The sequence below is a fragment of the Labeo rohita genome, chromosome 24, assembly GCF_022985175.1.
Source record: "Labeo rohita strain BAU-BD-2019 chromosome 24, IGBB_LRoh.1.0, whole genome shotgun sequence".
Taxonomy (NCBI): domain Eukaryota; kingdom Metazoa; phylum Chordata; class Actinopteri; order Cypriniformes; family Cyprinidae; genus Labeo; species Labeo rohita.
This window is the reverse complement of record NC_066892.1, coordinates 27,271,736-27,295,008: the sequence shown is the minus strand read 5'-3', so window position 1 is coordinate 27,295,008 and position 23,273 is coordinate 27,271,736. Positions and strand designations below refer to the sequence as shown.

At 33.3% G+C, this 23,273-nt stretch overlaps 1 protein-coding gene across 2 annotated transcripts in view; it reads left to right on the top strand.

Moving 5' to 3' along the window:
• Positions 1–23,273, top strand: part of fars2 (phenylalanyl-tRNA synthetase 2, mitochondrial) — a 162,541-nt gene that overhangs the window by 1,118 nt on the left and 138,150 nt on the right. Inside the window, exon 1 of one of the 2 annotated variants that reach the window (XM_051097768.1) lies at positions 1,576–1,646. The exons of the other annotated variant lie outside the window; for it this stretch is intronic. Within the exon in view, the coding sequence (XP_050953725.1) occupies positions 1,641–1,646 (6 nt within the window). The 5' untranslated portion in view covers positions 1,576–1,640. Of the gene's footprint in view, positions 1–1,575; positions 1,647–23,273 lie in introns of those variants that run through there. 2 annotated transcript variants of the gene reach the window in all.

The following is a 23,273-nucleotide window of genomic DNA, read 5'->3' as shown; positions in this document are numbered from 1 at the left end:
AAATTCCTGTTTACAAACTCCAATTCCATGTCAAATCAATCAAATTTCAGAAACTTCCCTGGCTATTTTAGTGCAGAGGTTGAGGTTGTCAACCAACTTATTTAATCTTATGACCTAATTTTTTTTACTTGCAATACCCCCTGAAAAATAACAAACAAACAAACAAATAAATAAATACAAAAATATATTTTTTAAAATCATTTTGTCATTTCATTTTTAAAAACAATTGTGTGTGTGTGTGTGTGTGTGTGTATATATATATATATATATATATATATATATATTTTTTTTTTTTTTTTTTATTTTATTTTATTTTATTTATTTATTTTTTCCTTTTTATTCAGCCTTTTTTTTTATTATTCAGGTATTTTGTTGATCTCACAGACCCTATGCATTCCTTCATAAATAATAATGATAATAATAATAATATTAATTATATTAACATTTTTTAAAGGCTTTCTTAAAAGCCTTGTGTTTTTAGGGAGCGGCTTCCTGTTTACAAACTTTTTAAAGCTGGGCCATTCTGTGTCAAATCAACCAAATTTCAGAAACCTCCCTGGATTTTTTGTTACTAAATGAGTCATATACAGCCTTGAAATGATGATACCAAAACAAACAAACAAACAAACCAACCAAAAGGTTTGTTAAGAACCTCAACCTCAATCTCAATCAGGCATGCAAACTTTGGGGGAAAAATATGATTTCTGTATATAATGCAACAAGAAGTGATAGTCAACTGATCTTTACTTACAGGCATTTCAGTCTTTGTGCAAAAATGAAAATAATGATCTTTAGCCCCCAGTAATTTGGCTCCAAATCTCTACAAAATAGTGGATTACTAAATGTTCATTCATGTCATTTAATATTTTGGCTTTCTTCTTTATTTATATGTTTCTTTCACCGGAAGTCTTTTTTTTTATCCAGAGACCTTTGGTTGAGTTGAATGACCCAGCTTTGTTCATATCAGCAGAAATCCATCAGATGGATCTGGCTGCAGATCTAAGGGTGCCAAGAACCAGGTTAACCATAAGATTGAATTTGTAGAGATCTGTACGTCTCAGAACTTCCAGTAAGGTCTACTTTGCCTGTGAAATGCTGGCTCAGGGAATCATATGGCGCTCTGTCTTGTGAAGAGTGGATGTTTGAAGATCGTTGCTCTAAAATTAAAGTGTGAAATAAGTCACATCTCAAATGAATGTCTCTGTGATGTGTTGAAATCGGTGTGAGTCACTGCTGGATACGCCAGTAAAACTGTTCAGGCACTTATGTTACGACTGCCATCCATCAGTAACATGAATGCTTAATTTAGCAGGATTAAACATGTTTCCATTGTTGTAAAATGAACTGTAAAGCTCTGTTGAATTAAGACACTGATGACCGTTGGTGCATTTGCTACTTGTATGAGTAGTTTTTTAGTCACTTTAATGAGTAGTCCAGTAAGTCTTCGGTGGGCTGTAAACTAGTGCTGCTGGCAAAATCTGACATTATGGTTCAAAGAACAACCATAAAATAAGTTAATATGGCTGTTGCAACTGGAGAACCCTTAGAGAAACCAGACTATATTACTGAAATGTTTGGACTGTAAGAATGAATTGTCTTTGAGGATTTCCAGAAGAGTCAGACTTGGCAACACCCCCAGAATGGCAGTGAGTTTTGGTGTATACATCATAATTTAAGCACAAACCATAGACAGCACAAACCAAATATATGAGCAAACAGCCTTTTTTTTCATCAGAGTGATTAAATGGGTTAAAATGTACACCGTAAAAAATAAATCTGTGAAATAACAGAAAAAATACTGGCAGCTCGTTACACTGACATTATCCATTAGTTTTACAGACATTTCTGTTAACTCTAAAACACAGTGAAGTGTGAAAATTCAAAGTACTGGTAAAAAAAAAAAAATACGGAGACGTTCCTTAGAAATGTCACTGTATGTTGTGCCCTATTTCCCTATTTTTAATTAAATATAGCCATGTTTTCTACACTATTATATATGTGTGTGTGTGTGTGTGTGTGTGTGTGTGTGTGTATGTGTATATATATATATATATATATACATGTATACGTGTGTGTGTGATTTTAAAAGAGTTTATTATATCTTGTTTATTTGATCAAACACACACACACAAAGAACAGTAGTATGATGAAATATTATTGCAATTTAAAATACCAGTTTTCTAACTTTATATAGTTTAAAGTATAATTTATTTCTGTGATGCAAAGTTGAATTTTCATTAGCCATTACTCCAGTCTGAATAAATGCCTTAATTTCTTTCAAAATAAAGAAATAAAGGAAATTAATTAATTTCTTAAAATGTAAAAAAAAAAAAAAATACATAAAATAAAATAATTTACTGACCCCCACCTTTTGAACAATAGTGTATTGTTATAAAAGATTTCTAATTAAATAAATTTCTAATTTAAGTAAACACTGTGTGTGTGCATGTATAGAATTTGTATCATTGTTATAGTCACATTCCAACAAAATTCATGTAATAAAAAAAAAGAAAGAAATTTAAGAAAAGAAAAAAAGTACAATAATAATAATAATAATAATAATAATAATGCTTTTAATAGGCATCCATGCAGTCTGAAATTTTGTTTAGTTTCCTCACACAGATTATGCAGCGCTTTTAAGTTAGCAAGCAGATTTTCCATGTTGACTAACAGAAGCTGCTTGGTTTGAAAGTGACTTATCTTTGAGCTGTGCTTTATACATCACTACACTATTGACAATAGCCCTTTTTTGTGACTGCACAAAAAAATGTTATGGTACTTATTGTTCATTTTGGAGCATTTATTATGTTGTCATGTTTGTGTTGTGTGTATTTGCAGCTCATGTGTTTATTCAGTGCTGCACAGCAGAATACTGCCAAGGTTTTTGCTTGAGTTGTCATTTTCCAAGGTTGATTCTCTGCACATAACAAATCAACCCATCATCACCATCCGCTTTATGAAAAACACAAGCTGCCTCCTCACTTTTTGTGCTTTTCCGTCTCTGATGCATGAAGAACAGGTCTGTCTCTGAGCCGCAGAGATGGATGTTGTGCTCAAAGCACATGGTTGTGGGGAGATGTAGTGCTCGGCGGGGTTGGGGGCAGAAGATGAGCTTGGATTTAAAGGGTGTCCGCTTCTCAGCACCACTTGAAGAAGGTCACAGACGTGTCCTGTTTGCAGATGGCCCTATAGCTTTGAGTGGAAAGGTCACCAGCAAGTGGCAGGTCAAGGCATAAGACTGTAAAGTCATGTCAGCTGATTGAGTTGATCTCTCAATCTAGAGCCCAGTTAACAGAGGGGAAAAATGACAGCTGATAATGCCGGCCAGAAATTTTTTTAGTATATTTATTTATTTTTGGTAAAAGCACAGTTTTTTTTTTTTCTTCAGAAAATGTTGATCTATTTTTAAACGTTATACTTTTTTTTTTTTTTTTTTTTTTTAATCATGTCATAAGATAAATAAGCAGGAAGAAATAGTGTCTCAAAACTTGCATAAACTAAAAATCTAAGGTTTAAAAATTCAGTCAAGATTGATGATAACAATTAGTTTTCTGAAAACAGCATATTTTATAAAAAAGCATAGGGGAAACTGAAGAATAACGGTGCATAAATAAATACATCAAGAAACGGGAAAGTATTATAAATGAAAATTTGAGCCAAGCTGATGTTAAAAACAAAACACTAAAAACTTGTGGATATGCACTCTTAAACTTATGTATTCTTTTGTCTGTACAGAATTTGGGGACTTATTTATTTATTTATAAATAATAAATAACTGTTAATTAATTAATATGGATGCATTAACAAGGATGCATTAAATTAACCAAAAGTGACCGTAAAAAAAAAAAAACAAAACTTGGTTTCCTGAGCAGCAAATTAGCATATTAGAATAATTTCTGGAGGATCATATGACACTGAAGACGGGTGAAGACTGAAGACCAACCCCGAAATTTGAAACTAGTGTATACTGTATTTAAAGATGCATAAAGAAATTATGCATCTATAAATACGTAAAAAATTACATGTTTAGGACCCTATGAAATGTTGTTCCCCCCTTACGTTTTGTTGTTACCAAATTTTGGTTTTAGCATGTTTAATTATTTAAATGCAACTTTTATTTATTCTTACAATAACCTTGTGAATTTATCTTTTAAAAAATGGAAATGAAACAAATGTTATTTAGGCAAGTAAAGGGGATTTACTATTAAAATGAAAACATAAAAGAAATAGTGAGTGATTATTTCACTATTTATTTAAACTGTAAGAATCAGAATCATCAAGGGGTGTAGGAGGATGGAAACACAGCTAACCAATCACAACACATTTTTCCCCGAAACTAATCAAGCCATTTGTGCCAGGCTGGGGAGAAAGGTATTGTAATAATGTAAATTATGTGAAAAATAATGCGTTTTTCGATCCACCAAGCATGAGAGCATGTTCTAGTACACCCCCAAAACAAAGTCAAGAATTTCTTTGTAAAAGAGCATAATAGAACCCCTCAAATATGACATATTATTGACATAGTATTGACGTATTCATATATATTCATATTCAGTATTCATAGTATTGACAAATACTGTTGTCGTACTTGCAAGAGTACTGCTGCTGTGTGAACGTGGCCTATGTGTGCATTTATTTCTGAATTGTCACATCTTTGAACATCTACCAGTAAAGTTAAGTCTTACATATGTCTCAGAACACACTCTTTCTTTCATCAGTGCTGAGAAATACACAGCTTGGTTTGATTTGCCAGACGAAAGCAAACTTCGCTGTTAAACCATGCATTTTCATGACCTGACCCATATGGACTTTTGTCCTACTTGGCAACATGAACTTGCTCCATGAACATGTTTGAGCGGTGCCCTTCGGTTCCTTCAACGTTTTCATGTGACAATTTCGTGTCAAGAAAACTACTGAATCCATGTCCAGATGAGTCTAAAGATTGTGTGTTGTTTTGTCACCTGGATAATGTTCTTCAGTTTTCATTTATGCTCAGGTCTGTGCGCATGGTGCGCATGAAAGTAGTGTCGAAACATTTCCTTTAGCGATCAGTGCTGTTTTTGCAAGGCTGTCTTGTTAGATGATTCTTGTTTTTATGTTGATGACATCCAGTTTTCATTGTAGATGTTGTGGAGATACAGACAGCTTGTTAGCTTTGTTTCTCTTTTTTTGTCTAGTGGTTGTGTCATTCTTCCCTCGCGGCAGAGTGCTGATATCATAGAAACAAACACGAGTCTTTTTCTTTGCTCACTCCAAAATCTCTCAGTCGATGTTAATGAGAAACAAAACTTCTCAATGACTGCTGAGGCCGTCTTCAGTTCTGTTTTATTTCTGTGCAGTTTTTCATTAGTGCTTCATTTTCTCAATTTGATTGCTATCACAACATGTCCTGCATGGATCTCAGAGGTTTTGGGAATTTTAGGACTCAAATTTGAAGGTTCTGACAGGTTTTTCTTGGAATAGAACGCAAAAAATGTTGCCATACCTGAAAGATTTCACACCAAAAATACAAATCATGTCTGTCTGTGTGACAGCCAGGTTTTAATAAGTCACGGTAAGATATTTTCATTACTTTAAATTTTATTAATTTAACCACTTTCAGCTTAATTTATTAATTTAAATGAGATTCAACTCCTTTTTTAAGTCAGTTGAATATAATCTAAATTGAAATTTGATTATACTTATATAGGTCAGTAAATCAGTAAAAATGAAAACGTATATACATTTCTCAAAATGTCCTGTTCTTTTGGCAATACTAAATTCTAAATTTCATGCATAAAATAGTAATAAAGATGTCTAGAGCAAAATAATAATAATAATAAAATAAGTTACAACAATTAATGTCATCATCAAGGTCAGATGAGAACAGAATCATTAATACAGGACAGAAAAATTAAACAATGCATGTGCCTTTAAATATTAAAAACATGGATTTTATCTATGGCTTTTCCCTCTCTTTTATAATTTAAAATGTTTTATTTAGGTTTTTGGTTGCCATTTTTTTCATATGATATCATGCAGTGTCTTTTGGCATGGCAGAATGAAATAATGAAATTTGTTATGTAATTAATTGACTCCACCACGGTAATTTATGCACTGTGTCCTTTTTCACATTTTTATTGAATGGCTGATCTGCTGCACCATTTTTCAGCTTAAGGCTTTAGTCTACAGTCGCACTGCAATATTTTCTGTCCCGTTCGAAGTGGTTCATTTTCTCCACTCCCTGAGGACTGCTTCTGTCTTTGCAGTGTTGGCATTAACGCTTTATTTCAACTTTCATATTCTCTCTTCACTAGACGTCTTTATAGACTCCAAATGTTAAAGAAAGAAATTGCAATAAAGAAGAAATGGAAAGAAACGCTATTGATAGGCCTATACAATTTTATTTTAGCAATGATGAATTCGTAAGAATATTATATGTATAAACTAATAATAATGTACTCTAAAATAGGGATATTATAGAACAAAACAGATTCTAAAATGAAAACCATAAACAAACATTTTCATTACTTGAAGTAAAAATAAATGTTAACTGGAAAAAAAGCAATAATATTGTGAAATATTTTTACTATTTAAAATAACTGCTTTCTATTTTTATTTGATTTATTTTAGAAATAAATTTATAGAAATACATTTATTTTATTTATTTCTATATTTTAAAATGTAATTTATTCCTGCGATCAAAACAGAATTTTCAGCATCATTACTTCAGTCTTCAGTGTCACATGATCCTTCAGAAATCATTTTAATATGCTGATTTGCTGTTCAAGAATGTTTTTTTTATTATTATTATTGTTATTGTTATTATCAATATTTAAAATTGTAGAGTAAATTTCTTTTTCCAGGATTCTTTGATGAATAGAAAGATCCAAAGATCAGCATTTTTCTGCAATAAAAAGCTTTTGTAACATTATACACTATACCATTTAAAAGCTTGGAGTCTGTTTTTTATTTATTTATTTATTTATGGGAAAGAAATTATAGAAATTAATACTTTTACTTAGCAAGGATGTTTTAAATTGATCAAAAGTGATGACATTTATAGACATTTATAATGTTACCAAAGATTTTGGTTTCAGATAAATGCTGTTCTTCTGAGCTTTTTATTTTTATTTTTTATAAAAAAATTCTACTCAGCTGTTTTCAACATAATAATAATAATGTTTTTTTTGAGCAGCAAATCAGAATATTATAATGATTTTTGAATGAATGATTTCTGTAAAATGAAGTGTTACCAAAAAATATACACATAAAATCTTTTTTATGTGTTCAGAAAATTACTCTTTATATTCATTTTAGTTTCATTTTGATTACCGTTTTTGTGTTAATTTAATGCCTCTAAAAATGTCATATGGTGTGGCCATCAAGCAAAATTTATAACACATTTTTTGCAGAGATTTTATTTTATTTTTTACTTTTTTATTTTATATTTTAATTACAATCTAATATATATATATATATATATATATATATTTTAATATTATTTAATTTTCCTTCTTATTTTCTTTTTATTTCATTGCATAATTTATTTTATTATAATTTATTTTGTTTTGTTATTTTACTGGATTGTGTATTTATTTTTATTTTTTTAATATTTTTTATTTCATATTATTTTATTTTTTATTTTATTTTATTTGTATTTTATTTTATTTTAAATGATTTCATTTTAACTTTTATTTTTAATTTTTTATTTCATTTTAATGTTTCTATTATTTTTTATTTTATTTTATTTATACATTTATATTTTATTCTGTTTGATATTTTTAATTAAATTTAAATTATTTTGAATTTATTGTAAATGATTTCATTTTATTTTTTGTTATTTTTCATTTATTTTTTTTATTTTATTGTTAGATTTTGTTTTATTTTAATTAAAATTTTTAATTATTGCTATTTTTATTTTATTTTATTTTATTTTTTTATATTTTATTTGACATTTTAATTGAATTTATTTTTATTTATTTATTTTTTAGATTTTTTTTTTATTTTACTTGATATTTATTTTTTATTTTATTTTATTGTATTTTTACTTAATGCGAGACACTCGCATTAAGCTTGAAAAAAAAAAAAGATCTTTATTCTGTGGAACAGAATGGTTCTCGTTTCATCCTCCTCCTTACTTTCATTACTATAATATTTGAATATGTAAATCATGTACAACCTTGTTGGCTATTATTCTAATTATTCAGCTTTTTTGCCAGATGTTCTTGTCAGCATTAATTTGTAATTGTCGGGCTTCTCCAGTACCAAACTGGAAGCACTTTAGAGCATCTTTTAGTTCGGGAGCTTTTAAGCCAGCGTGAGCGTTCGTCTCCAGCATTGCCCAATGCAGGAATTTCCCCATCATGCAGTGCTCACAGCTGAGTACTGGAGCTTGCATCAGGAGTCGTCGCTTTCGCAGATCCTGCTGCGTTCGCACCACATCGACTCACCACCCACTCGCTCCTGAACCCACAATGCACTCGAGTGCCAATGATTACTCAGCCTACATCAGTCAGCAGCCCACCGGTCGCCTCTGACAGGACTACATAGAGCGGCCGGGCGCTCTGATCACCTGAAGGCCACCGGCTGGACTCTTGTCTTCAGACGTGAAGTCGTGTCTGGAGTGCGTGTGTGATTAAGTGGGTGAAGAAGAGCAGACCTGTTTCTGGTGCACTTCAGTGAAGCAGTCAGGCTTAAGTGGCTGTCATTGATTTCCAATGGGATGTTAGTTACGAGTGCGTGTGATTTGTCCTGTGGTTGGTCAGGAGGATTACGGCCTGTATGAGATTTAGACTTGGCAATCTTTGTGAATTCAAGAGGAGGAAGAGGTTTCAGAGTCCATTTACACCTGGTATTAGCATCAGTTTTGGGTTCAAATCACACAGATCTCATTCTGAGGTAGAATGCATGTAATCACATTGCATTTGTAACATGAATGCAACTCCATTCCTAACAAAATCAAAGACTCCCTACTCAGCTCAATCAGCCTTTGCACTAAAAGGTGTCACTGTTACACTGTAATTACACAAGTACTAAGAAATATTAATTAACAACATGTGCTTACTGTAGGGTTAGGATTTTATGCACAATTTACTGTTATTACTATAGTAAGTAGATGTAATGTATAAAATAAAAACGTGTAAAACACTGTAAAATGAAGTGTTACCAAAAAATATAATTTTAAAACGCATGTGGCAAGTTCAGAAAATTACTCTTTGTGTCCATTTTAGTTTAAATTTGATTACTTTTTTTGCGTATTAATTTAATGCCTCTAAAAATGTTATTACATTTTTACAACAAATATGGTGTGGCCATCAAGCAAAATTTATAACATATTATCTGCACAGATTTAATTTTATTTTTTACTTTTTAAATTTTATTTTGTATTTTATTTAATATTATTTTATTTTTTTCATATTATTTTCTTTTCTTTCTTTTTTCTTTTCTTTCTTTATTATTTTCTTTTTATTTCATTGCATAATTTCATTTATTATAATTTATTTTTATTTTATTTTATTGAATTGTTTTTATTTTATTTCATTTTAAATGATTTCATTTTAACTTTAGTTATTTTTAATTTTTAACTTTATTTTTATATTATTTTTAATTTAATTTGTAATTTTTATTTTATTCTAGTTTATATTTTTTAAATTTAATTTAATTTTAATTTATTTGTATTCTATTGTAAATTATTTCATTTTTTATTTTTATTTTATTATTAGATTTTGTTTTATTTTAATTTATTTTAAATAAGTTTAAAATTTTAAATGATTGCTGTTTTTTATATTTTATTTTACATTTTATAATTTAATTTATTTTTATTTTATTTATGATAAAATAATTTTATAAAATGTTATAAAATTATGGTACTTATTTATTATTTTATTTTATTGTATTTTTAGATTTTATTTTATTTTAATGATTTGTATTTTTTTATTTTATTTTTTATTTAATTTTAGTACTTCAACTTAAACTGAGAAATACTGCTTTGGCAACCAGCTGAACTAAAATAAGTTTAAGTATTATTCTAAGTATTTTAAACTATAATGACCTATAATAAAAATATTTATAATAAAAATTATTTAATTATTTTTTATGTTTTACATATTAATATTTATAACAGTTGTACCACTGTGACATGTTTTTACCCTTTGCCCCCAAGATTTATTAAAATTAATCTTAATTATGAAATTAAAAGCAAGCTAATCATAATAGATTATGTGTATGTGCCTCATCATGTGCATAAGATAATGTATTTTTAAATCAATTCATAGATCCGTACATCATTAGCATTATGTGGTTGACACTGAATATGAACATGCAGTAACAGATGAGATGAAGTAACACACTGAAGTAGTAAGTCATTCATATAGTGATGATTTCTTCGAAATCCGATCGGAGGTGGTCACAGGAGATGCGTTTGAGACGCGTTACTTCCATAAGTCAATGGCGATCTGTCTTAGCTGATGGTCTGTGCTGGGATCGGCCGAGACAGATGCTGATACAAGGTGTAAACAGGGCCTCAGAGTTGCTGCCGTCAGTCACAGGTGAGTCGATATGACCAGAACAAGAGCTCCCTGTGATTATTGTCCTTTACTACATCCAGCCTCAGGAGAGGTGAGCGGCTGGTCATTACTCGGCATGCAGCGTGGATTATGTGGGTTTGAACCCATTGATCTACGTCTCCAGCGCAGAACCTGGAATAATTTAAACAGGGTAGAGATGGTGACTGGCTTCTCACTTAACAAGTTTTCCAGCTTGCTCTTCTGTACTTTCTAGACCGCTAGGCCCGTGTGACATTTTGTCAGCGCGTGTTGAGCATTTCATTGATTTCAGTGTGGTGTTAATATTCACTATGCCACGCTGCATTTCAGCTGACGAACCTCGTGGGACTCGTGCCAGAGCTGAGAAATGCTGTGGCGTCTAAGAGTTTCATGTATGCTAAGACCTGGTAAGATGACTTGCTTCTGCCAGTATCATGACATGGGTCTGCTTTGAAATCTTGGTAGAGGAGAAAACAAGAAATTGACATTAGGAATACTAATAACGTGGCTCCAATCTGTGGTTTGATGGATGCACTGGAAAAAAGCACTTGCCAAGGAGAAATAGGGTTCAAAATGGAGGTGTTTGCTCTGACAATGAACAATTTTTTTATAGTTCACATTTCATTCTTATCCCTTTCATAGTCTGTAATTTTTAAAGTGTAACCAGAGGAACAATCATGCAGAGAGAGAGAAAAAAAATTATATAGCATGTTGTTTCTGGTGTTATTATTTTTAAAATTAATAATTATTGTAATTAATGGGTAGTGTTTTATATGAATGAGATATATAGGTGTGTATATATATATATATACACCCATAACCATAGAAATGTTTGGCAATGTTTTGGCGGTAATCGGTCGAGCCCTACAACAGACATTATATCATCATCATCATCATCTTCCCAGTACAATGAAGTAATGACATTAAATAAGAAAGCTAATTTAGGAGTGAAAAAAAAAAACCATAACAGAGTTGAATAATTAAATCAATTTTCTATCCAAAATATACTTTTTGGCCTGCTGTTTTATGTCTAAATGTTTAAAAATAATAATAATTATTATTATTATTATATTATTATATATATTACACACTGACACTCAGAAGTTTGGGATCAGTAAGACTTGTGTTTTTTTTTTTTTAAAGAAGTCTCTTATGCACATCAAGGCTGCATTTATTTGATCAAAAATACAGAAAAAAACAGTAATATTGCAAAATGTTATTACAATGTAAAGTAATGTTTTTTATTTTAATATACTTTAAATATAATTTTTTTCTTGTGATGCAAAGCTGAATTTTCATCAGCTGTTACTCCAGTCTTAATTGTCACATGTTTCTCCAGAAATGATTCTAATATACAGATTTTTTTTTTTTTTTTTTTTTTTTTTTTTTTTAATCAGTGTTGTTTTGGAACCTGTGATAAGTTTTTTTTCATGATTCTTTGGTGAATAAAAAGTTTAGAAGAAAGTGTTTATTTAAAATAGAAATATTTTCTAACAATATTCTCTACTGTTCAAAAGTTTGGGGTCAGTAAATTTTTATTCTTTCTTTTTTTTAAAGAAATTAACACTTTTATTTACCAAGGATGTGTTAATTTAATAAAAAGTATTAAAAGGATAGATTTACATTGTTAGAACAGATTTATATTTTAAATAAATGCTGTTCTTTGTTATTCATCAAAAAATCCTGAAGAAAAGAATCACAGGTTCCAAAAAAAAAAAAAAATATTTGGCAGCACAACTGTTTTTAACATGGATAATTCTAATAGTAAATCAGCATATTAGAATGATTCCTGAAGGATCATGTGACATTTAGGGAATGGAGTAACAGCTGATGAAAATTCAGCTTTGCTTCAAAGGGATAAATTTATTAATATTTTTAAAGTAAATTAAAATAAAAACCATTCTTTTATATTGTAATAACATTTAGTGGTATTACTGTTTTCTGTATTTTTGATCAAATAAATGCAGCCTTGATGTGCATGATCCCATACTTTTGAGCGGCAGTGTATGTGTGTTTGTGTGTTTGTTTATATATATTTATACACAAAACCAGTCATAAGGGTCATTTTTTTCAAAATTGAGATTTATACATCATATGAAAGCTGGATAAATAAGCTTTTCATTAATGTATAGTTTGTTAGGATGGGACAATATTTAACCGAGATTCAACTATTTAAAAGTCAGGAATCTGAGGGTGCAAAAAAATCAAAATATTGAGAAAATGGCCTTTAAAGTTCTTCAAATAATGTTCTTAACAATGTATATTACTAATCAAAAATTAAGTTTTCATACATTTACAGTAGGAATTTTACAAAATATCTTCATGGAACATGATCTTTACTTAATTTCCTAATGATTTTTTCCATGAAAGAAAAATCAATAATTTTGACCCATACCATGTATTTTTGGCTATTGCTACAAATAAACCCCAGCGACTTAAGACTGGTTTTGTAGTCCAGGGTCACATATATATAATTATTATTATTTTTTAAATATTTGACAGTGGGAAATTTAATTATTCAACTCTGTTATGGATTTTTTATTTTTTTTTTCACTCCTAAATTAGCTTTCTTATTTAATGTCATTACATCATTGTACTGGGAAGATGATATAATGTCTGTTGTAGGGCTTGACCGATTATCGGCGTCAAACATTTTTGTGGTTAACGGTATCGGTTATTTTCAAAACCGATTTGCCAATAAATGTAAAACTTTTTAAGAAGGTTTTTTTTTTTTTTTTTTTTTTTTTTTTTTTTACCAGACATATGTATCGGTTCAAAATATCGGTTATCGGTCCACTTGATCTGTAGTAATCGGTATCGGCATCAGCCCTGAAAATAACAAATCAGTCGACCTTTAGTCTGTTGGTCAAAAAATTGAAACTGTAGTGAAAGAAAAGCTCAGGGCATTATGGAAACTATGTGAAGTTTACTACAAACTCCAATTTTGCCAGCATCATGTTCTCTACATTGAAACTGACAGCAGCTTGATCAGTTCATTCAAGCGTTTTCAATCAGCTGAACTGCTGTTGCTCCCACAGCAGAGGGAAGCATGCTTAGGAAAGTACACTGACCATTACAGACCGGTCAGATAGGTCAGTTTCCTACTTGGAAACTGTTTCTCAACTGTGTTGCAGCTGAAATAGCTGTCAGAGCCATGACCTAGCGGTTGGCGCCCATGCTTCGATAAACCGAGCTGTGCTGCTCAGGCTTATTGTTTCAATCCAATCTTTCTCTGAAGAGGTTTTTAGCTGAACAGTTGTCCTGTGTGATTGGTGGTATCTGTAACAGGACTCCTACCAGTGTATTTCACTGCGTCCTGTCAGAGTGCACGAGCCGCTCGGCTTGTTCATTGAGAAATGTTGTTATTAGTCTGGCCTCAGTCTTTTAGCGCAAATTAAACTAGTCTATCTTCACTCTCGGCCTTCTGGCGGTGCATCAGTCAGACCAGGAGCTTCTGCATTTAAAACCATTACCGCCATGAACATGTAATAGAGGGAATGGATGATCGTCCTAAAGGAACCTGGCAGTTTTTCTTCATGAAGGCCTCCCGGCATTTGTCAAAGGAGGTGAGCATATTTTCAGCTCATCTCCACTTACATACCGTGGAAAAAAAAAAAAGACTGAATTCATGAATGTAACATAAAGGAAGGAAAATTTAGCAAGTCAGGAGAAACAGAAGTGTGTTTGCATATTGTTAAGGACATTTTCTTAAAGCCCACCAAAATCTACTAATAGGTATTAAGTGGGTACAGTTCCCCTAAATTACTTAAAAATAATAATAATAATATAACTAACTAACTAACTAATATTACCACTAAATAAATAAATAAATAAAAATTAGGCATCTTGTGGCCCCCTGCTTGAGCCTTAAGTACATTTATTTATTTATTTATTTATTTATTTATTTTGTTTTGTTTTATTTGAAAAATGAACTTTAAAAAAAATAAATAAAAATAGGCATCATGTGGCCCCCTGCTTGAGCCTTAGGTACATTTAAGTTCATTTTTAAAATAAATAAATAAATACAAATTTCACATAATTAATCATGGGTAATTTAATATCAGTGTTGGATAATGTTGGTTAAATTACTCATAAGTGTTTAACTAACTAATATGTGTTTGAAGTGGGCAACATTCCCCAAAATTGGTCAATTAATAATAAATAAATAAATAAAAATGGTCAACTGAAACAAAAAAGAAACTAAGGGCCTCAACCAAAGGGCCATAAGTATTTAAGTAAAGTATTTAATTTAATAAATTATTTTTTTAAATATATAAAAATAAGCTAATATAATATAATAATATAAAAAGAATAATAAATATATAAAATAAATAAATAAATTCAAACAAACAATAACAATCTACCTAAGAATCAACCAGGGGGCTGTAAGATGATAAAGTATTAAATAAATAAATTATTATTATTTATTAATATATTAAAATAAGAAAATGTATTAATATATTATATTAATATATTCATATTATAATATATAGTAATAAATAATAAAATAATAAATATTGAAATAAAACAATAAAAAAGATGACTAATTAGCTGTTGTTTTTAATTAAAAAGCATTCAGGTCTTGACAATTATGAAGTCATAAAATGAATCATGGCTGATGAATTTTACATAAATACTCCCTGTTTCAGTTAATTAGCAGCTTAATTACAGCAGAACTATTGGAAATTATATATATTGTGAAGGGCCTTTGAGTGAAAAAGGTTGAGAAACCGCTGACCTAATGCATCAAACACCAACACCAAAACTAGGCAGATATTATTCTAAAATCATTTTAATCTCTTATCCGAATGTAAATCATAGTCTTGGGTTTATAACTGTGCAAACTTATTTCTTATTCATGCATTCACTGAAATGATTTCAGTGCAGTCAGTTTTCTTGGAGCAGATATAATCTGTAGCGTTTTTAGATTTGGTGGTCTAACACCTCTAAACCCAGGCCTGAATACATAATGTTGGAGTTTGTGTGTTTAGAGTTGTTCCCGAGAGGTTAATTTTGTAGCCTGGAGCTTTAATCACTTTTTTTTTTGTTGTTGTTGGTTTAGCAAGTAGTTAGTAAATACATTACCCTGTGCTGCCTTGATGATGTCGTCCTGTTGGACTTGTAGCATTTGTTTAGCTGTCATTGAAACAAATTATCTGCTGTGCTAATTGTTTGAAATTGTCTGAGATGTAAAACCATATGAGAGTGTGTAACAACTAAAGAACAAAGCCATAGTCCCTCACCACATACTAAATTCTTAGTAAGCTTAATAATATACGGATTTACCTCAGGCATCTTCAGGCTGAAGTGTTTAATTTCTTTGATATTGATGTCTCTGTATAGTAAACTGAGCATTCGTTCACTTCCAGAATAAAAATGTCCTGATAATTTACTCACCCCCATGCCATCTAAGATGTTATGTCTTTCCTTCTTCAGGTAAAAGAAATAAAGGTTTTTGAGGAAAACATTCTATGATTTTTCTCCATATAGTGGACTTCAGTGGTGTCCAATGATTTGAAGGTCCAATTGGAGTTTCAGTGTAGTTTCAAAGGGCTCTACACAATCCCAGCCGAGGAATAAAGGTCTTATTTAGCAAAACGATTGGTTATTTCCTAAAAAAAGGACAAATTTATACAATTTTTAACCACAAATGCTCTGGGGATGAGTAAACAGGAAATACAAATTTTTGGGTGAACCAGATTGAGTTGGACCAAAGTAAGCATCTTTTTTAGGGGATCAAGTGCGTAGCGCTGAAACCCTATTGTAATTGTTAGAATGGCCATGGGTCAGACCATAATGTCATGGGTCAGACCAAACCGTAAGTTGTAGAGACTTGAAATTTGGAGGGATGGTAGTACTCACACTGCTGACAGTGTCACCAAGGCTCACCACAATTGGCCGGATGGGGGGTGCAACGGCGATCAAAAATATGAAATCGCTCATAACTTCTAAACTGTCAGTCACAGACTCAAGTGTCTTATGTCACTGGAATATTTGAGTCGAGCCAGACAAAACACATGACTCGGATTCAATTGTGAGTCTTGGCAAAATTGTTGGGTTGGGTTGGGTTGGGTTGGGTTGGTGATTGCTATACCTACGCAATCATTTATCCTATCAAGATGAAAATTGCTGAGCACGGTCTTGGTCCAACGTGCCACTAGTGTCTATAAGTCTGTTTGCATATCTCAAAATATGGCCACTATTGGCCAATGAATTTGAGCGCCTATTAGACAAGGTTAACAAAGGCTGATCGGAGCAAGCTCGGTGGGCCTATTTGACTCACGACCCCAAAGGTCTGTGAGAAATTTGAAAGAAATTGGCCACTGGGGGGCAATATCGCAATATCGCATTCAAGGGCATAAATGATTGTACATTGCAGGGTTTTTCGCACATACACGCAATACGATACAACTCCTCTTTCTGGACAACTTTGCCTCTAGAACCACTGCTGACAATCAAATTGTTTGATTGGAAAAAAGATACTTTTGCCAACTAGTCCTAGATTTTTTTTGTTCAGTTTGGAAAACATTGCAGTATATTGCTCTGGACTCTAGATCAATAGTTATCAAAAAACGTTACAATTTACCCTTTGGGAAGCTATAACGGGCTTGTTTAGAAAAGGGCCCTGTCCAAATGTCCTAAAGGAAAACTCAGAACTTCACAAAACCTTCTAAGCTCATGCGACAGGTGGTTCTAAACAAGCATACAAAGTTTTAAGGAGATCGGACCACAGCTGGCCCTATAACAGTTATAAACATTAAAAACCATAAGATTTTTATGGTAAATTACATGAATTTGCCAAAAATGCTTTTTTAAAATCATTATTTTAGGTGGTTACAGGCTTGCTACATAATGTCTTTTTTTTTTTTTTTTATTTTTTTTTTTAAATTTGTGCTTAAATACCTTAAAGTGTGATAAACAACATTATTATTATTATTTTTTTTTTTTTTTGAGCTCTGTTCACATGACACACATTACATTTCCTGGAATGTTTTCCTCCAAAACCTTAAGAAGGTAAGTCATGTACATCTTAGATGGTCTGGGAGTAAAATAATCAAGAAATCTTCATTTTTGGGTTACTGGTTTGAGATAAAGAAATGACGCATGTTATGCCTTAATCAGATCCAGTCTCTTTCTAAAGAAATCCTGTCTCCTGTCTACTGTAATTTTAGTTGGCAAATATGCCAAAAATAAAATAAAGGAAATCGTTATTGCCAGCCATACCACACATCACCTGGTGAGAAACGTGCTAATAAATTGAGTGGATGTTATCGCAGTGGTCCGACTGTGGAGAGCGCTCCTCTCAGACTTCTAGAGGCTTGTTGCTCTGCAGGACGCTCCCATCTGCTCCATATAGCTCTTCCTGGCCCTGCTGGGTCTCCTGCCTCAGCCTGTGCCCATGAATAGTGCCCAACACAGACACCGCAGTGCCAGCTTGCCTTGTGATGTAACATGGGATGCGTCCCCTGCCAGCTCGCCATTCACTTCCTCTTACAATTGGTTCACACATGGTGTGGTTTCATTGCTCCAGTCATTGAGTGACATTTAGATGCTCTGCTTCTGTGGGCCAGCAAACCGCTTGAAACGGTGTGATTTCAAGTGATTATTATTTATACACTCACACTTTGAATAGGTCACATAAGAAAGATTTTATTTCTGAAGCATTTCGCCGGGTGTTTGTTTTTAAAAGGTGACAGAATGTGGGAGCAGTTCTGAGAAAGGAAAAAAAAAAGTGTCTTGAGAATGACTAAACGCTTCTTCCTTTGCTTGAGTCATTGTTGATTTCTTGATTTATAGACTGATCAGCTGGATGAAAACCAATTAGAGCTTAATCATCAATCTTTGAGAATCATATAAGCATCACTGTACACCGTATTACATATTAATGCTGGAAAGACCCTATAAGAACTGTTGGATGTGCATTTTATATTACCATTGGTATACATCATGCTCTTGAGGGTGAACTTGATCTCCTCAAAAGTGAGGGCCAGTGGTCTTTTAGGAAAGGAATAGTTATCCAAAATCTAAACGCATTCAGGTCTATTGTAATATGGAACACCCACTTTTCATCATCCAGTCAGATCCTGTGAATGAACGCAAGTCCCGTCCTCAAATTTTATTTGATTAAACACCCTGTTTCACCTTGAAACCTGTCATATAATGGAAGTAAAATGGTTGTGAATGCTGTTTCATGCCAAATTTATAAGTCAGCTGCTTCAAAGGTGCCAAACACAAGGTCATTCAGTATAAACACATATTCAGAGTCTGTTCTTTTACAGATTTGTAGCTTAAACAGATTCTATTTAGCTGTTTTGTGTTTCAGTCTGGGGTTTAATCTAAATGGGTTCAACAGCAATTCAAAAACAAGAGTAAATGAAGGTGAGTGAGAGTTTGAATTTATATTGATTGAGGTTGGAGAAAAGCCAGACTGAATAGATAAACCAAAACAAGGTCTTCATCATTATAGACTGAGGCTGGTCTCCTAAACAAACAGGGTCACTTGCAGGACCCGTAGATGCAGTGTGCATGCTGAATTTGGAGGACATTATGAACCAAGGCAAATTAACGTAAGGACAGTGTCATTGTGTATCAGACTTTGGATGCTGCAGACTGAACAGAACTGAGGAGGTGCTGGAGAGGGACTTGTGTGATGGATGTGTAGGCAAGCTGTGCCCAAATGATGTGGGATCCATGTCTCTAGACGATGCCACTCTAAAGGCCGGGATTCAGGCCAAGCCACCCCAGGGATTGGCTATTGGAGGCGTCTTATCCGTGGTGCATGGAGCTGTTGGTAGTCCCAGCGGCCACTGCCTGCTGACTGCACATCATCTAGACAGTCTATGGGCAAGCTGGGGCTTTTCATGCTCTAAGAAAGTCAGGTCAAGTTTGTATCAGGTTGGCATCCCTCTCAGGGGTTCTCAGCTGAAAGCTGTGAGCTTAACACAGTATTACATAAAGATGGATGCTGCCAAACAAAATTAAGAAACTACAGCTTGGTTCCAAAAACCTGAGCTATTGTTTCCTGCACAGGCAGCGTCGCAATAGAAATAGAACCTTGTTAAGTGACTGATTTGGAACGTTCTACATACGCTCTGCATCTGTGTGCCAGATTAAACCTCTGCTCTGAAAACCTGACTCAGCATTGATTTCAATAAACTTGACATTAGCATGTTGCTAAGCTAGCAGTTTGATGCTCCAATAAGCACAGAAAGAACACAAATAGCCATCTTCATGTGAATTGCTTTTGAAACCCGACTCCCCATTGATTTCAAAAGAATTTCAGGTTAGCATGATGATAATGTGATCCATTTATGAGCTTAAAAGCAGCACAAATATCCCCGGAAATACTTTATTTTATTGTTAGCATGTTGCTAACACTGTGACACTCCAATAAACATAAAAATACCTCAAATAGGCATGTTTACATGAATCACACTGGAAACCTGACTCAATTTCAATAGAATTTAGCATTAGCATGTTGATTAACCATCAATGTGATAATCATAGAAAGAACACAAATAGTCATCGTCATTTAAATCACACTTAAAACCTGACTTCCCACTGTCACACCCCTAGTTGCTAGCAATGTTATACTCCAATAAGCATAAAAATACCTCCCCTGGTGAAAAAAAAACAGCATATGCTGGGATGCTGGTTAGGTGTGTTTTTAGGCTGGTTTAAGCTGGTTCTTTGCTGGTTTATGCTGGTCCTTGACCAGCAACATGACCAGCATAAACCAGCAAAGGACCAGCTTGAACCATCTTAAACCAGCATCAAAACATACCTACCAGCATATGCTGTTTTTTTCACCAGGGTCACATAGCCCTATTTACGCGAATCACACTGGAAACCTGATTCTGCATTGATTTCAATAGAATGTGTCTTGTATGTTGCTAACAGGTACTCTAATAAACACAAAATATTGTCTCAAATAGCCATGTTTATATGAATCACACTGGAAACCTGACTTGACATTAGTTTCAATAGAAGTTTGCATTAGCATGTTGCTAAGATATCAATGTGATACTCAAATAAGCATAGAAAGAACATAAATAGCCATCTTTATGTGAATCACACTTGAAACCCGACTTCCTATGGATTTCAAAAGAGTTTTAAGTTAATAAGCTTTGAAGTTAGCATGTTGCTAAGTTAACAATGATAAATGTTCATAAGCTTAAAACAACACAAATATCCCTCTTCATGCGAATCGCACTGGGAACTCAATTTACCATTGATAGTTTGTTGTTAGCGTGTTGCTAACAATGCAGTACTTTAATAAGCATAAAATATCTCAAATTGCCCAATTTATGCAAATCACACTGGAAACCTGATTCAGCATCGATTTTAATAGAATTTGTCGTTAGCATGTTGTTAACAACGTGATACTCCAGTAAGCATAAAAAATTACCTCAAATAGCTATGTTTACAGGAATCACACTGGAAACCCGACTTGACATAGATCTATGTTATTAGATTATCACATTGTTAACAATGTGATAATCTAATAACATAGCTAATAATACAGCTGTTCATGTGAATTGCACTGGAAACTCGATTTACAATTAATTGCAAAAGAATTTGTTGTTAGCATGTTGCTAAGCTATCTATTGCCTTCCCATTGGTTTTTTTTAAATAATTTCTCAAGTTAGCATGTTGTTAAATTACCAATGTGATAATCTAAAAGCACAAATATAGATACTCGTGAATCACACTGAAATTTTGATTTACCATTGATTGCAATAGAACTTGTTGTTAACACCCTGGTGAAAAAACCAGCATATGCTGGTAGCTATGTTTTGATGCTGGGATGCTGGTTAGGTATGTTTTGGTGCTGGTTTAAGCTGGTCTTTTGCTGGTTTAAGATGGTCCTTAGCTGGTTTATGCTGGTCCTTTGCTGGTTTATGCTGGTCCTTGACCAACAATATGACCAGCATAAACCATCTGAGGACCAGATTAAACCAGCAAAGGACCAGCTAACCAGCATCCCAGCATCAAAACATAGCTACCAGCATATGCTGTTTTTTTCACCAGGGCATGTTGTTAAGATGTCAATTAATATCAATAGACTGCCCATTGGTTTCAAAAAAATTTGTCGTTAGCATGTTGCTAATAACCCAATACTCCAACATGCATAAAAATCCCTCAAATAGCCAAATAAGTATGCAAATCACACTGAAAACCTAACTCTGCATCGATTTCAGTAGAATTTGGTGTTAACATATTGCTACCAACGTGACACTCCAGTAAGCATAAATAATTGACCTGCGTGAATCATACTGCATACCTGATTCACTATTGATATCAATAGAATTTGACATTAACCAAATGGTACTCAAATAAGCATAAAAATAACCCAAACCTCGCAACGTACTACTTGAAAAAACATAGAAATAGTGTATCGTACAGAAATAAATTGCATTAGAATGCGACGTTAGCATGTCGTTAAACTAACAATGATGTTCTAAGCATAAAAATACACCTGCAACGTCTTAAAATGCTGTGTAGGTAGGAATCTCACTAGGCTTTGGAGTTTATGTCAGATGCAATTTATGAGCTGAGTATTTTATGTATATATTCTGTTTATAAATAATGAATTTATTTTCACATTTCGAGAGGTGTTCATTTTCTTTCTCCTCAGCCGCTACATTCTCCAATCACACGCTTCGGTGAGCACATACCTGTTTGCTGCCAGCGTGACCCCACCCACACACTTCCCCAACCACACACCGAGCTCCCCAAGTCCCATGCGCTTCTATTTTTGTGGGGCCATTCAAGACAGTTTCCTTTCGGAAGTCAGCCAGCGAGGGCCGATCCTTTAAAGCAGAAGTTTACTTTAACTTTGCTTGTTTATTTTACGTCTCAAACACCTGTGGAATCAGTAATGGGCACATTTTAGGTTTTACGTCCCTCTCGTCTTGGCTGTGTTGACTTTGAATTCGCTCTTGAAATGTGGAGAAAACCTTTCCTGAGCCCTCAGGACTGTTACACCACCGTTTCTTTGATCTTCGTTCAAGGAGAGATGACTGAGAAAGCATCTCCACGGAATCCCGATAAAGACGGTCCTTTTGACTGTTTCTCAAATGAGCTCCAGACAGCGACGGAAAGAGACTTAAAGGAAGGAAGGCATTCCCCAGAAAGCGCCTTCTAAATTCAGCCGTTCGCCTCGAGAGACGGCGAGCGGTTTAATGTAGTGTGTCAACACTGTGTTGCAAGCTCAGGGATTTCAGTTCAATTCCCTCAGAACCTGTTGCTTCAGTGTGAAACCTGTTCTGTTTGTGGCTGATTGTTTTTTTTTTTAAAAACACAACATGTTGTCACCTTGACTTACCATGCAAGACCAGCTTGAAAAAAACACACCGGCAAGAAAGAGACAAAGTCAAGCTATAAGTGTAAAGTGTCTAGTAAGCGGACTAGTGCATTCGGAGCTGTCGCGGCTGTCATTTTACCATTATTTCATCAGATGTGACAGTTCATAATGCAGAGTGCACAAACAGGATGAACAGAATGCATCTGGGCAAGTGACGGGCTCTGAAGACGAGAGGGTTGGTTGGGGACGACACACACACACACACACACACACACACACACACATAGGGGACAGATGAATGGAGTGTGCAGGCTGAGATGGTCTACAGACGGCAGCTGCCACACATTTCCTGGCTGCTCATAAAAGTTTACCTTGTTTGCGCTTTTGCCGGCAACTACTCAAGGCTCTGACAGCCGTGTGGCACGGTGGTCCTGAAATGC